At 33.2% G+C, this 14,208-nt stretch overlaps 2 protein-coding genes across 4 annotated transcripts; one reads left to right on the top strand and one right to left on the bottom strand.

Moving 5' to 3' along the window:
- Nucleotides 1–409: 409 nt before the first annotated feature.
- LOC142622776 (nifU-like protein 2, chloroplastic) lies at nt 410–4,897 on the top strand. The gene is made up of 5 exons (XM_075796309.1): nt 410–727; nt 841–943; nt 2,320–2,630; nt 4,198–4,536; nt 4,755–4,897. The coding sequence occupies exons 1-4, from the start codon at nt 623–625 to the stop codon at nt 4,384–4,386; spliced, it is 708 nt and encodes a 235-aa protein (XP_075652424.1). The 5' UTR covers nt 410–622; the 3' UTR covers nt 4,387–4,536; nt 4,755–4,897.
- Nucleotides 4,898–5,606: 709 nt separating this feature from the next.
- Nucleotides 5,607–13,337, bottom strand: LOC142622083 (ribosome biogenesis protein BOP1 homolog). 3 transcript variants are annotated; one of them, XM_075795514.1, is made up of 18 exons: nt 13,052–13,337; nt 12,108–12,192; nt 11,473–11,567; nt 11,210–11,364; nt 10,952–11,069; nt 10,728–10,829; nt 10,372–10,528; nt 10,165–10,273; nt 9,965–10,067; nt 9,663–9,813; nt 9,430–9,562; nt 9,220–9,326; nt 9,036–9,106; nt 8,828–8,888; nt 7,777–8,004; nt 7,545–7,629; nt 7,072–7,250; nt 5,607–6,038 (listed from the first exon to the last, which is right to left on the bottom strand). In XM_075795514.1, exons 1-18 carry the CDS (start codon nt 13,247–13,249, stop codon nt 5,953–5,955), a joined length of 2,223 nt encoding a protein of 740 aa, XP_075651629.1. In that variant the 5' UTR covers nt 13,250–13,337; the 3' UTR covers nt 5,607–5,952. The 3 variants fall into 3 exon arrangements, with proteins under 3 accessions (XP_075651629.1, XP_075651628.1, XP_075651630.1); XM_075795513.1 differs by having other exon boundaries at nt 11,473–11,583; nt 12,115–12,192; XM_075795515.1 differs by lacking the exon at nt 13,052–13,337 and having other exon boundaries at nt 11,473–11,583.
- Nucleotides 13,338–14,208: the final 871 nt, after the last annotated feature.

Below are 14,208 nucleotides of genomic sequence, written 5' to 3'. Positions count from 1 at the left end.
TCTCTGCTAATGAAAATGAATTACCAAGATGAGTATGAATTTTCCTACAAAAAAAAAAATGATTAGTATGATTTTCAAATTAAAATATTTTAATGAATTAATAATAACTTAATTGACAAAATAAAAAAGATTATCATAATAAAAAAAAAACCTAGATAATTTAAATAATTTTTTTATATATAAAATAAAATTTCTCTTCTAACTTAATCTAAATATATATATATATTAAACTCTTTTCTGAAAACTTTTAATTTAAAAGAAAATATATAATAAAAAATTTTGATTTAAAATATATCTTATGACCTTTGATTTACATGAAAGACTAACTTCAAAAAATAAAAATAAAAAATAAAAAATAAATGAAAAAGAAATTAGCGGCGCCAAATTAATATAGCGAAAGATACTCCCCGAGATAACTGGAGGGACTGTTTTGATTCCCCTTTTGGTCCTTCTCTTCTGCTCTCTTCGCTTCTCTTCTCTGCTTCTTGTTTGTTTCCCAAGAAAAACCAAGCAAAATAAAAGGCAATATATGAGGTCAGAAAAAAAATAAAAAATAAGAAATCCCAGCTCTTCTATTACTAGCTCAGAGAAAAGAATAGAAAAGCGGTTGAGACTAACAGAGATGCAAACTGTGGTGGTGAATACGGCGTCGTATTGCGGCAGATCCCTCCAAGCCCTAGAATCTCCCTCTTCCTCTTCTTCTTCCTCTTCTTCTCGCTCCTCCAAGGTTCTCTCTCTCTCTCTCTCTCTCTCTCTCTCTCTGAATCAATTTCATTAATTTTTTTTTTCTTCTTTTTTGGTTTCAATTTTTCTAAATCGGAAGCTAAAATTTGTTGACAGAGTTGTGGGAGATTGTTTCGAACACATGTTTCTCTCGCGAGAGGGTATAATCCGGTGCGGCGGAGCTCACGCTGTTCCGTTCAATCTCGTTCACGCAGCTTAGGTTGGTGTATTTTTTTTATTTGAATTGAAAAATAGGGCAAATTGGTTGATTTCTGTTGATTGTTTCATTGAATTTTGTAGCTGTTTGTATTCCAAAGTAATTTAATTAGATCAATCAAATTAAACCTAAGTGTATGCAAATTCAAAACATTTTTGCTTTTTTTTTTTTTTAAACTTTTTTGTGGACTATCTTTCTGCTAAATTGCTAATGTTACAAAACTAAAAGTTTTTTTTAACTCTGAATGAAAAGAAGAAGAAGAAGAAGAAGAATCTAATAATTTTTGTACTTGATTATAGTGGACCATGATTATGTGCATTTTGGCTATGTAATAATTGGGAGTCAGAAGGCTTTTAGCTAATTTAGTATGATTTGTTATGGGCTAGTTTCAGTTGCTTAGTTTATTTAGAGATATTTTAATTACGACGACAACAACAACAACAACAACAACCAGGCCTTGGTCTCAAAGTTTTGGGTTCGGTTATGGACCCTTAATAGAATAGTCGGGGTTAGCCATAAGTTTTATTTTCCACCATTTTTTATTCTATCATAAGTTAAATTCTTTATTACTTCTTTAATTGATGTATTACAATTAATGTTATTTTGGTCTTCTTCTGACTGAGCTCTAAAAAAAATGCACGCGACAGACAGATGGGTAAAAACTAAAAAGTGCAACATTTAGACCATTTTTTTTTTAATTACAAGTCAGATTGCACATAAGAGTTTTGTGTAGTTAAGGACCCAACTAGATCATTTTATGTTTTTATAACATTCAATTGTTATTTTTGAAACTTGAGAAAAATCGGATAAACTTTTAAGGACCAAATATGACATTTGTACTATAAGCTACTTTCCCTATAGGAAGCATACAAATGGTAATTAGCATTGCCATTTGTTCTGTCACAAAAATTGCAACTAATTGTTAATGGTGATCTTGGTATTTAAATCTGTCATTAAATAAATATGTGGAAATTGTACTGGATCAAAATTATGTTGAAACTCAGCCATCAATATTATTATTAATTTGACTGTACAAGGTAAACTGTTGGAGCTTTTGGGAAAATTGTGTTGTAACTTTTAAATTGTGATGTAAGTTAGTGAGATAATTATTTCAAAATTTTGGCTTGTCCAAATTTACCATTAAATCATGTGACCTATAAAAAGAAATTTTTTCTTGGTCTGAGTATGAGAGCAAAATGAAAAACCAAGTCCTCTGGAAACGTTAAGCTTAAAATTGAGAATTGGTTTTTGTTTTATGTGTAATGAAATGTTTTTCATATTTTTTTCTATGGAGGGTGTTAAGTCATTTGTGGGTTGGCCGTGATTTCACTTTTAACCTATTGGATCTTAAAAGTTTTCTCTGATTGCATATTTTACAGTTGTGAAGGCTGTTGCTACTCCAAATTCAGCTTTGGAATTGCCACTAACTGCAGAGAATGTTGAAACTGTATTGGATGAAATCCGACCTTATCTAATTGCAGATGGGGGAAATGTGGCATTACATGAGATTGATGGCAATGTTGTACGGTTGAAGCTACAAGGAGCTTGTGGTTCTTGTCCTAGTTCTGTTATGACAATGAAAATGGGCATTGAGCGTCGTTTGATGGAAAAGATGCCTGAAATAGTTGCAGTGGAACCAATAGCTGATGAAGAATCTGGCCTTGAGCTGAATGAAGAAAATATAGAGAAGGTAGTATTTAATTTTCAGTAAAAAATCATGCATTATTGTTATATCACAGCCATTAGAGCACTCAAACCTTCACCCTCTTTGCTTTGTAAATTTTCTTACCATACCATTGGACTGCATAGATAGTATTGCATTGCTGAAATGCAAAAATTGTGTTATTTTTCTGGTTTTGCCTTCAATAATACTTGTCATACAGAAGGGTGAGAGAGTAAGAGACTAAGAGTCGGAACACAATAATGATTTGAAAAAGAAGCCATATTTCACTTGGGCTGAACAAGTGGAATAAAATTGAGAGGGGGAATCAAGGAGATACATTAATTCAAATTGTTATGAGTTTTGAATATATGGAACGTAAAAATTGTTTCATAACAACAACAACCAAACCTTTGTTCCAAAAATCTTGTAAGATTCAACCACATGTATTCTTTTACACCATTCTATAGTATATATCCAAAGTCTTGGTTGTTGGCTATGGAAGCATACAGAATTGATACCTAATAGGTTAACATCGCTGTCACTTGACTCTTACCAAGTGATCGGCCACTAGGGGCTGAAGCTGTGGTGATGATATTAAGAGGGTCCTTCATCTTCGTTGGCTTTTAAGTAGTTTTTCTGGAGAGGCAATGATGAATTTCATTAAATAAGGTAAAAGCATTTGTTGTAGGGCTTAGTTAAGAACTTAATTTTTTTGATAGGTAAGAAAATGTTTTATTGAAAAATGATAAGTATGAAAAAACACAAGGTTCACGATAGTGAACAAGTAGAAAATGGGCTTAGTTAAGAACTTAAGGACTTGGAAAAACTAAATCTGTAAATAGTTGATACATGATAGTGATGCATTACCAAGCAACTTAAGTTATCTGTGGCTAAAAGCTAGGATTCTCTTTTGGGTTGAGTGTGATCTTAAATAGTGAAATTCAGAATTTTTGCTAAATCTATTGAATCCGTTCTTTGATGGTTGAACTGCTATGTGGACTCCCTACCATCTGTGACATATTTAGGTTTTGTTTTTGAGTTGTTGCCAAAGCTTGCTTTTATGTTGCTTACTCCAACGGCAGGGTTGCAAATTCATCCTCTCTCCCCCCTCTCCAACCCTCCTCTTTCTCTATTTTTTAGGTGCTTGTTTAAATTTTTGTCTATCATACTTGTCTTGTCCATTTCAGGTTCTTGTAAATGGGCTTAGTTAAGAACTTAAAGACTTGGAAAAACTAAATCTGTAAATAGTTGATACATGATAGTGATGCATTACCAAGAAACTTAAGTTATCTGTGGCTAAAAGCTAGGATTCTCTTTTGGGTTGAGTGTGATCTTAAATAGTGAATTTCAGAATTTTTGCTAAATCTGTTGAATCCGTTCTTTGATGGTTGAACTGCTATGTGGACTCCCTACCACCTGTGACATATTTAGGTTTTGTTTTTGAGTTGTTGCCAAAGCTTGCTTTTATGTTCCTTACTCCAACGGCAGGGTTGCAAATTCATCCTCCCTCCCCCCCTTTCCAACCCTCCTCTTTCTCTATTTTTTAGGTGCTTGTTTAAATTTTTGTCTATCATACTTGTCTTGTCCATTTCAGGTTCTTGAAGAAATCAGGCCCTATCTGGTAGGGGCAGTTGGTGGATCTCTTGAACTGGTGGCAATTGAGGAACCAATAGTCAAAGTAAGGATAATGGGACCAGCTGCAGGGGTGATGACTGTTCGTGTTGCTGTTACACAGAAACTGCGAGAGAAAATTCCAGCAATTGCAGCAGTTCAACTTCTATAAAATCCCAGGGAGAAACCAAAAAAAAAAAAAAAACCTATTATATTCATGCGATTTTTTATCAGAGCATCTTGCAAGTAAGGAGCATCTATACAACTCTTTAAAACTTTTGTGATAGTTTCATGTAATATGTACAGTTTTATAATATTTAGAGTCCGTTTGGATAGAACTTATTGCTGAAAACTGAAAACACTGTAGCAAAATAATTTTTAAAGGGGTAAAAAATACTGTTCATTCCAGAAGTTACTGTTCATTGGCCTAAAATCACTGTTCATGGCCAATGAACAGTAACAAACACGCGTTGAAAAAAAAAAAAACAAAAAAAAAACGTGAACGCAGCTAAAAGAAGCTGGATCCAAACGTATTCTTAGTGGGCTAACAAAGTTGAGAAAATTCTTGTTAAAGGAAAGTTAGGCTTGCTGAAGAAACTGTTAGCCTTTTCCAAGTTCAAACTTTAATGTTAAATTTGTTTTGGCCTATTTAGTATCTGAACTTGATTTTGGTTCAACCAAAAGGATGATTGGTGTTTGAGGAGTTATATGAAAATACTTTGTTCGAAAATGTGTGGTAGATCCAGGATTTGTGATACATCTAAAATTAAGAACTCTAAGCAAGACTCCGTCAGACTTTCATGGCGTGTCAACACTATAATAGAATTTTTCTGTGCTTCCTCCGTCCCCAGAACAAATACAAGCAAAAGAGATATGCAAATTTTGGTTCTGCAAATTGTAATGGGCAAGTAACAATCAATGTAATAGATTTAAAATGCCTTCGCTTTGCTTAAACTAAAAATCTTTTTATTGCAATTTATATGGCTTGGTCTATAAAACAGCAACTCCAATCTTTTTTGTGCTTGGTTTATCTGTCTTGCATCAAGAATGCGTGGATTGATCTAATGGATTATCGAAACAAGACATAGAGAACACAGATTTTATACACACAAGTTTGGATACTTGTAACTTAGTTGGGACCTCAGCTAGTAGCTTATTGATAGCTAAAATAAATTTTGCCAAATTGAAGTGTAACGAGCTAGGTGATTTGGTCATCTAAATCAAGAAAGGCTACAAAGTCCTTCACCTTGCAAAACAGTGCCAGAAATGTAAATGAGAAACATTTTCGGGAATGCAACCATATTGGAACATTGCTTGGGAATAGACCGCTTGAGATTGTCTATGAACTGCATTGTTCCACACTGCAAGAGTGAAAATCAATGGGTTTATATAATAATAATAATAATAATAATAATAATATATAAGTTACGTGCTTATATATGTTTCAGATGCGCTGTTCTAGAATTCAAGAAAAATATGGGACATTCTTCCCAAAATTGTAATAAAATAATAACAAAAACTGAATTATAAGTTACATGCTTTGTCAAAAATTATAATTGGATCATGTTCACCAAACACTGAACTGAAGCCAGAAACTCAGGCAACAATTAATTTCTCTCCAACAATGAAACAGTACATTTGCCAACAAAACTTCAGGTCTCTCTCCTGAGACTCAGGAGACGGATCCCCTATGATTGCTGTGTTTGCAACGCGCTTCAGTGCGTGTCACTTTTCCCTCTTAATGACAGTAAAGTTTGATCACTGAATCAGCACCAGCAGTGAATAACCAAGGCTGCCTTGGATGGAACTTACAATCCATTACTCCTGCAATACAGCCATTAATCAATGGCATTTATATAAATTTCTAATCAACATGATACACACTGTTTTTATGTATGACATATTCAAAAGCCCTATATAGAAGCAAACACAACAAAATAATACTCTCTTCATCTCCCACACTTTTGGTCCTATTTAGAAATTTTAAGTTTCTAGGAGAAAGTCATTCATTTAAATAAGTTTTCATTCAAATAAAAAGATATAAAATTTCCAAACTATCCTACTTAATTTGAACTCTAATAAACAAATGAAAAAGGAGTATTAACTTTTCAAATAAAGTAAAGGTAAATTAGGAAAGTAACTAAGAGTTTATCCATTGACTTTTCGAAGAAAACTATATTTAGGGACATCCTAGAACTAAAATAAAAATAAAAACAAAAACAAAAACAAAGGACTAACCATACTGGAAGGAGGAATTAAAATAAAAATCATATTGAATGCCTACATATTAGACTCCTATACTAACAAGAGTGACATCTGTTTTTTTTTAACCATTATTATTATTATTATTTTGCGATAATAAACCTCAGTATATGCCTTTATAAGCGATGTACAAAAATAATGGGTCATCTAGGTTTGCCTTGATACCGTCATCCCTAGGCCATGCCAAAATCGAGAACCATGTGAAGAAGATTATTGTTGAGCAAGATCATGAATGGAGCTGAGAGCCTGAGACTGGTTAGCCTCTCACAAAGAAACTTGGTCAATAGAACCATAGAAGGTCCAATTGAGTTTCAAATCAAGTTTTCTGTATACTTGGTTTCAGAGTGGGGTTTAATACAGAAATACACACACTTGTTGATGTGTGTGTGTGTGTGTGTGTGTGTGTGTGTGTGTGGGTTATATAATGGCTGTATTTAATTAAATGTCTTCAACTCTTTCCAGTAAACAAAAAATAATAAAATCAGTCAAACTGTTGCTGTTTTTTTTTTTAATAATTGTTGCTGTTCCTTTTTAAATCTTCACTTTCATACTCAACCACCAGACAAAATAAATAACTAATCTTGAAAATTCTCACCTCTCCCATTTGAGCTTGTATGGCCTCTAAGAATTTCGAGTGGGACAATAAGAGGATTCTGGTTGAGATCTGAATAAACCATGCCATGAAAAACATATGCAGTGCAGTCATCAGAGCATGAAGCAAAAAGGGGATATGAGCGATGGAAGGCAACATTGGTAATATCTTTTGGATGACACCTGAGAAATTCTCACACACGTTAGGAAACTCATCACCATACTGACAAAAATATATTGGAGGATACATGTATTGTAGATTACAAAATATTTGTTTTCTAAATAATTGCAATCAAATGATCAATGTGCCTGTTACCATAACATCAATGATAATTCACAGAAAAAATAGATAATTATCATAATCATTGCAGAAAAACCTCAAATAAAGTATTTAAATAAAGGAAAGGCACAGTTTTCAAATGGAAAGATCATTTATCATTAACTTCTAATCATTTATAGTTTTGTCCAGAAACATACTTTAGAATTCTGTAAGGTTTAGATGAAAGATCCATGTCAAACCAACACAATTTTCCCTCTCTGCTCCCCACAATTATATTGTCACCTGCATGGAAAGCAAACCTCAGATAAATTGAGAAGATAGATTGTGATTGATTGTTTCCAAAATACATCAACAAAATAAAATCTAATAAAATTAAATTTTATCCACAATGTAAAAGATGTGATATAGGAAAAAAGATTGGAAACATACCCCCAGGATGAACAGAAATGGAAGAGACTTCACGGAGTCCAGTCTCGAGCTTTTTGATAAGCTTTTGTTTCTGCAGATCATAAGCACGAACATTCTTCTTTGTTGAAATGAAAAAGATTTTTTTTGTAGGATGGAATAGAGATGAAACTGGAAGTCCACGCAGCTTGAATGGAATTCTTTGTGTATGCTTCTTAGAGAGCTGGTGTATAAGAACAGCTCTTGATTCGCGTAATTAAAAAGTCAAGAAAATCCAAAGAGATGAAAACAAATAATTCCATATTTATCAGACTACGCTCAACTAGCAAAAAATGATCAATTAGATAAAGTTCCATGCTCAGATAATGGCATGTCATATTTAAAGTACCCCTTTCTTCATTTCAGACCCCTGCATGCAACCGGTGGGTGTGTGCGCGCACAAGACTGCAGGTATGTGCACATGCCAGTAGGTCTATATCATATTTCCATGAATTGCTTTTCACATTTACTTAACCGCATTTAATTGTATGGAATTTTTATTCACTAGGTAAAATGAAGTTCAACCTTCAGTTAAATAAAGTTTCTTAAAAAGCTGAGCAGGCAGAGGCAACACAGCCACTATGATCCATTTAAGAAAGAAGCATATTGATAAAGGTGATTATAAGATTTCTTGCCAACAATCTAGGTATACCTCATCCCGAAAGAACATGTCTAAAAAAAGCATGATTAAAAACTATGACCAAGTTCGCATTCCTGCCCCCACCAAAAAAAAGCCCCATTGGACCAAGCAGATTTATAAAAAGAACTATCTGACCTGCTCTTCAGACAATGAACATGCAACAGATCAATAATCAAAAAGGGCATTGATGTTTTGACATCAGTAAGGGTATCCTATATATCAAATAAGGGGTCAAACTCATGAATCACTAATTTTTACATGACTAGAGGAACATATCAGAAGACTTTCACTTGACAAATAGAAGAGTTATTCAAGCATATCATATAAGAAATATTATTTTTTTCCCCTAATCTAAGAAATAGTGATACATAATCAATAAGAATGGAAAAAGGATATCAGCTGGCATGACTGTTGAAAAGTAGTCTCCCTTACGATGCCACTCCACTGAAGATACTGTCTGTAACAGCAGAACAAATAAAACAATTATATTTTTCTTTCTGTAAATGGATTGAGTCTAACTCTATCAGAAAAATTCTACACTATCAGGATAAAGGCAGGACTGGAATGGTTCCAGACAGGGTAGTTGGTTTAAAAGCTTAAGTACCTTAAAATGCCTTAACCTGATTCCTTCATGCTTATCATCTTGATGCCAGCTTGCAACGGACACCTTGTCGCCTAATTTTCATGAAACATATCATGCAAAGGTCAGACAATTTGATTTGATATAGATTTAGTTAAAAAATTAATTTAATCTAGGATATTGAAAGTAACAGATATTTCATACTGACCAGAATCATCTGGTGCTACAGGTGTCTCAAAATGGAGGAGTTCTTTTATCTTTTTCTGTTCTTCTTCATCTCCTAAACCAGTATTCAAAATAAATACCTCTTGTCCCCTGAAAAACATACACTAGTTGATTTACACTGACAGGCAAAGCAGTTTTCAGCATTTTTTTAAAACCCGGAAAAGAAACAATAAACCAAATTAATAAGCCTTACACAGAGACAGCTACAATAGGAATCTCACGCAGAGGATTCCAAGCCACAAATTTAACTGGTTCTTCAAACTCCCAGACTCTAAGACATCTACCAGTTTCAACCTCCCAAATTCGTACAGTTCCATCAAGCGAACCTTTGTGAACAATAAAAAATTATGAGGCCCATATCCAACTAAACTCTTGTCTAGCTGCCTAAATAAAAATGCAATTAATATCAATGAGTTGCATCCAAACCTGAAGCAAGCCACTGTCCAGAAGCTTCAATGGAAATTGACACAACAGCATCCGTGTGACCTTTGTACTCAAGATAACATGTAACAGGGTAAGGCTTAAGATCCCTTCGACTTGGTAGTTTGGGTTTCAAAGATTCTGGATCAATATTAATCTGGGACATAAATAGGATTACTTTTAATTAATTTGATCACCATCATAAGATTAGAAGAACATACAAATTTGATGACCTTGCAAAATGACCATCAAAGGCAATCTAAACAGAACCAATAAAAATTTTCCCCAAATTGGGGCCTTCCACTTACACGTTTCTTCCGAACTCTAGGGCACAAGTATAGATCCAAACAACGTTCAAAAACATCCTTAACAGCATTATCATATGCTGGGATACTTCTCAAGGATGTATACCTAATCAAATTGACATTGATTAGATGTCTCAGGCTCAACAATCAAACAAGAGAGACAAAAATAGACATTTATTACACAAAGTCACATCATGCATTACCTTCTAGGTATAAACTTAGGACGATCTTCCTCAAACATCAATTGATAAGAATTAATCTCTTCTTGTGTTGGGATGTATTCTAAAGAAGGGTTATACGATTCTTCATGGCCTAAAAAGCGAATATAGATTAAAGTTGTTGCTCAAGTTTCTTCACATAAATTATCTAATGTAAAATTATAAAATCCAGAAGATGACTTAAACTAATACCTGGTAATTTTGACTTTGGTGCGGGAATGAAAGATAAATGATTAGCCTTCTCTGTTGAGCTGGAATCATCTCCCCACAAATGATAGAATTGTTGTTCTTCTTTTGGCTTGTCACGCTTTATTAATCCCATACGAATTGCTCTAACAAGCTTAACAACCTGTGATTTGTAAAAGAAAGTGCAGGGCATGAAATATGGATTGATTCAACTCAAAGGTCCAAACATTTCTTTGTTTTGAGATCATCGACCTTCAAAAGAAATGAAATCTAAGGTATATGAAGTAATAAAGCACCCATACGTTGCCAACTTGCTATGATCTTACATTACAAAGAAGCCACACATATTCAAAATGCCATACCTTCTTACTTTCCCATTTTGAAGGAATGAACCGCCTCTTCGGTTCCGGTGCATTTGAGAGTGGATGCTTGGCATCATCCCATTTAAACCAATCAACATATGGCTGCATTTGGAAAAATAATAATAATTAAACTTCAAGCATAAAATTAAGTATATCATTTGTCAGAAGCCAATATTGACATCCATCTGAAATTGAAGAGCGCAGAATGAATGGCAACTACACACCGCATAAGGATCAAAGTCAGAATGTGGTGCCTTTCCTTTGAGCAATCTATTAATAAGTTTGAGCTCTTTTTTTGTCACCTCTACTTCCTCATCATTATACTCATCATAAACCTTGAGCCTGAAAAGTAATAAAATAACACCATAATCAAATATATAGTTTCTCCAAAGAGACCTTGGCTTAGAACTCTTCATCAGTACTTTCAAGAAAATAATGACTGCAACAATGAGAAAAATGATAATTTTGATCAATAGACTAACCAATTTTTTGCATCATCAGCACTTTCAAGAAATGATTCTACTTTATCTTTTCGCGTTCTCTTCTTTATCTTCTTCCCATTAAGGTCATATCCAATATGCTCCTCATCCTTATACCATACCAAGGGAACATCTCCAACTGTATTTCGAGGAGCCACCTGAAAAAAGCAAGAATATTACAGTCAGACAGGATAAACTTGATAACTTAAAATTTTATTCATTACAACACCAAAAAAATAACTAAATTAATATATAAATCAATAGACCTCATCCTCAGAGGAATCACTCTCTTCAACTCCTTGATGGGATTCAGAGCTGTTGCTTTGATTTTCTTGATCATTGTGCAAGCCATCATCAACATCTGAGTCGACAACACCCTGCCAAAGATATTAAAATATTGCAGAGCACAAAACCAAAAGTTTTCAGGCTACAGAGAAGCATGAAATTTCACAACATTAAACAAGAAGGGCAGAGAAAACCTATTTATTTCTGTACAGTTTTTGAGTAAAAGTAGCCAAAAAAAAAAAAGAAAAGAAGATAAGTAATTAAATTTTCAAATATGCTGGCCTTTTGTTTGATCATGACACATTAAATGTAACCTACGCAGGAGAGAGGCATAATATAATGATCTAAAAATTAGACTTGTAATAGTAAGATTTGCACTTTGATTATTCAGATTGATTTGAATCAACACAAATCAAATAGATGAAGCAACAAAAAGAATCCTTACACATGTAATTGATTAAAATACATATTGTAGATTGATAAATACAAAAAATTAATCTTCTTAACTCAAAGCTATTTCTTTTCATTCACTGAACTTGATAATTTATATCTCCTATCTTTTTCATCACCTTCCTGTTAATTAAGCATACAAAGAAAACAAAACGAAGGCAATTACCGTGTACCTCATCTCCAGACGATCCACTTTCTCCAGCTTCTGAATCACTCAATGATCCATCAAAGTCACCATCCTCTGAAAAATCCTAGAACCACCAAAGCCAATTTACCCATAAAATTCAACAAACATAGAAATCCCATAAATTTTTATTGACATATCAACAAATCCAAAACACCAATAGATATCTCCTTCATATATTTGCACCACCAAGCTCGACACTCGAATTCTCGAAAGAAATAAACGTAAAACGATACCTAATATGTAAAAACCAAATGCAACGTAAACAAAGCACTAGCTGGTGACTTGAATTATCTTCAAAAAAACATTAAAGCAAACAAAAACAGAGAAACAATGAATAAACTCAAACAACAAGTCGCGAAAATCCGTTTACTTGTATACTTCAAAACACCGCTAACCTTTAACAGCTGCATTAAGCTCAATCAGTTCAATGCTTTTCAGTTTCTTTTTACATTTTCGTACTGCTTACAAACCCTAAGCTTCAAAAGCTCAATAATTTACTATTTTTAAAAAAAAATTGAATTTTGAATCTAATAAGATACTTAAACAATAAATTGGAAATCAAACCAAAGATTATTGAAGAAGAAATGGCTGTTATCGGAAAATGAAGCATGCCACTCCATTCCGATAGCCACTCCGGCCAGATTCCGGTGGCCGGAGATGATACAACAGAGAAAACAAAAGCTCTCGGATGAAGAATAAGTGTGCTCGTGAACCTAAATTTTCAAAAAATATATTTTTTTAAAGTGAAAGCCATTGCGTATCTAAGCTCGAATTCACTGACAGTAGAGAGGTAACCAAGTCCTTAATTAAATATTGTTTTCAAAAAATTTCTCGAGAAAGCAAAAGAAATTTTTTTTTTTTTCCAGAGAAACAAACAGTGGCGTATCGAAGTTGAGAGAGAGAGAGAGAGAGGAAGTAATTACCTCAGAATCAGAAACGTAAGGAGAACCGTAATCAGGATCAGAATCAGAATCAGAATCAGAATCGGAATGAGATGGTAATTGTTTTTGTTTTTGTTTGAGTTTATTTCGTTCAGTGATTGAAGGCTGTTCTTCTTCTGCTTCTTCGGATTTGGAATTTCGAACACTTTGCCTTTTCTTCTTTTCCTCCTTAATCTTCATCTCTCTCTCTCTCTCTCTCTCTCTCTCTCTGTAAAATGATGTACGAAAGAATGAATGAGTTTTGAGAAGGCGGAGAAGGAGATTCTGAAGAAGAAGGGGTTAGGGTTTAAGGTCTGGGGCCTGAGCCTCTGAGGTGATAGTGTCTCGTGGGCTTTTTTTTTTTAATGTCTTGTGGGCTTAAGCCCAAAATACATAAACTTAATTCAAAATTAAAATGATTTTTTTTTTCTTTATCTATTTCGTCTAAATTAATTTTATTAAAACTAAAAACAAAATATTCTTCCTGGCTGATCAAGTCCTATGAATTGCAAGTTCACAATAAACACATTCAATTGGAGGGCAGCAAAACATTTTATTCTTATATTTTAGAAAAACATTTAATAAGTTGGTTTTGGATTTAGAGGTAACTTTACGCTATAATATTATGTTATTGTAATATTATATTAATATAATATCAAAATAAGAATTCAATATAACATTATTTACGAAGGTGGTGAGATTAAGATGATTTGATATATTTTGTAATATTAAATTATGGTAATGTTAGGAAAAAAAATCAAAAATCTTAATATCATATCATCATAGTGTGCATCACATAAGGACTGTCATGGGACAAAAAATGTCAATGTCATCATCACGTAAGATAAAATACTCATACATAGACACGATAAAATTTTAACTTATAACATTTACTCCATAATAATTTTTTTTAATCTTTAGGCTAATATATTAATTGGTTTTTTATGTAGATAATGCTTGAATCTCAAATCTCCATTTGACGATTAAAAACTTTACAAGATAAACTAACTAAAATCCATAACAAAAGTCTAAAAAAATGGGTCAACTTTATTATTTTAAATACCATGAAGGTTTTAACGTGTTAATTTTGTAGCATAAGAGGTGCATTTGATAATTAACTCATACCACGAGGGTCTCTTTAAATTTAACCTTTTTTTTTT

Source organism: Castanea sativa, chromosome 1 (assembly GCF_040712315.1).
Source record: "Castanea sativa cultivar Marrone di Chiusa Pesio chromosome 1, ASM4071231v1".
Classification (NCBI taxonomy): Eukaryota; Viridiplantae; Streptophyta; class Magnoliopsida; order Fagales; family Fagaceae; genus Castanea; species Castanea sativa.
The sequence above is the reverse complement of the archived record's forward strand: the minus strand, read 5'-3'. Positions and strand labels throughout refer to the sequence as shown.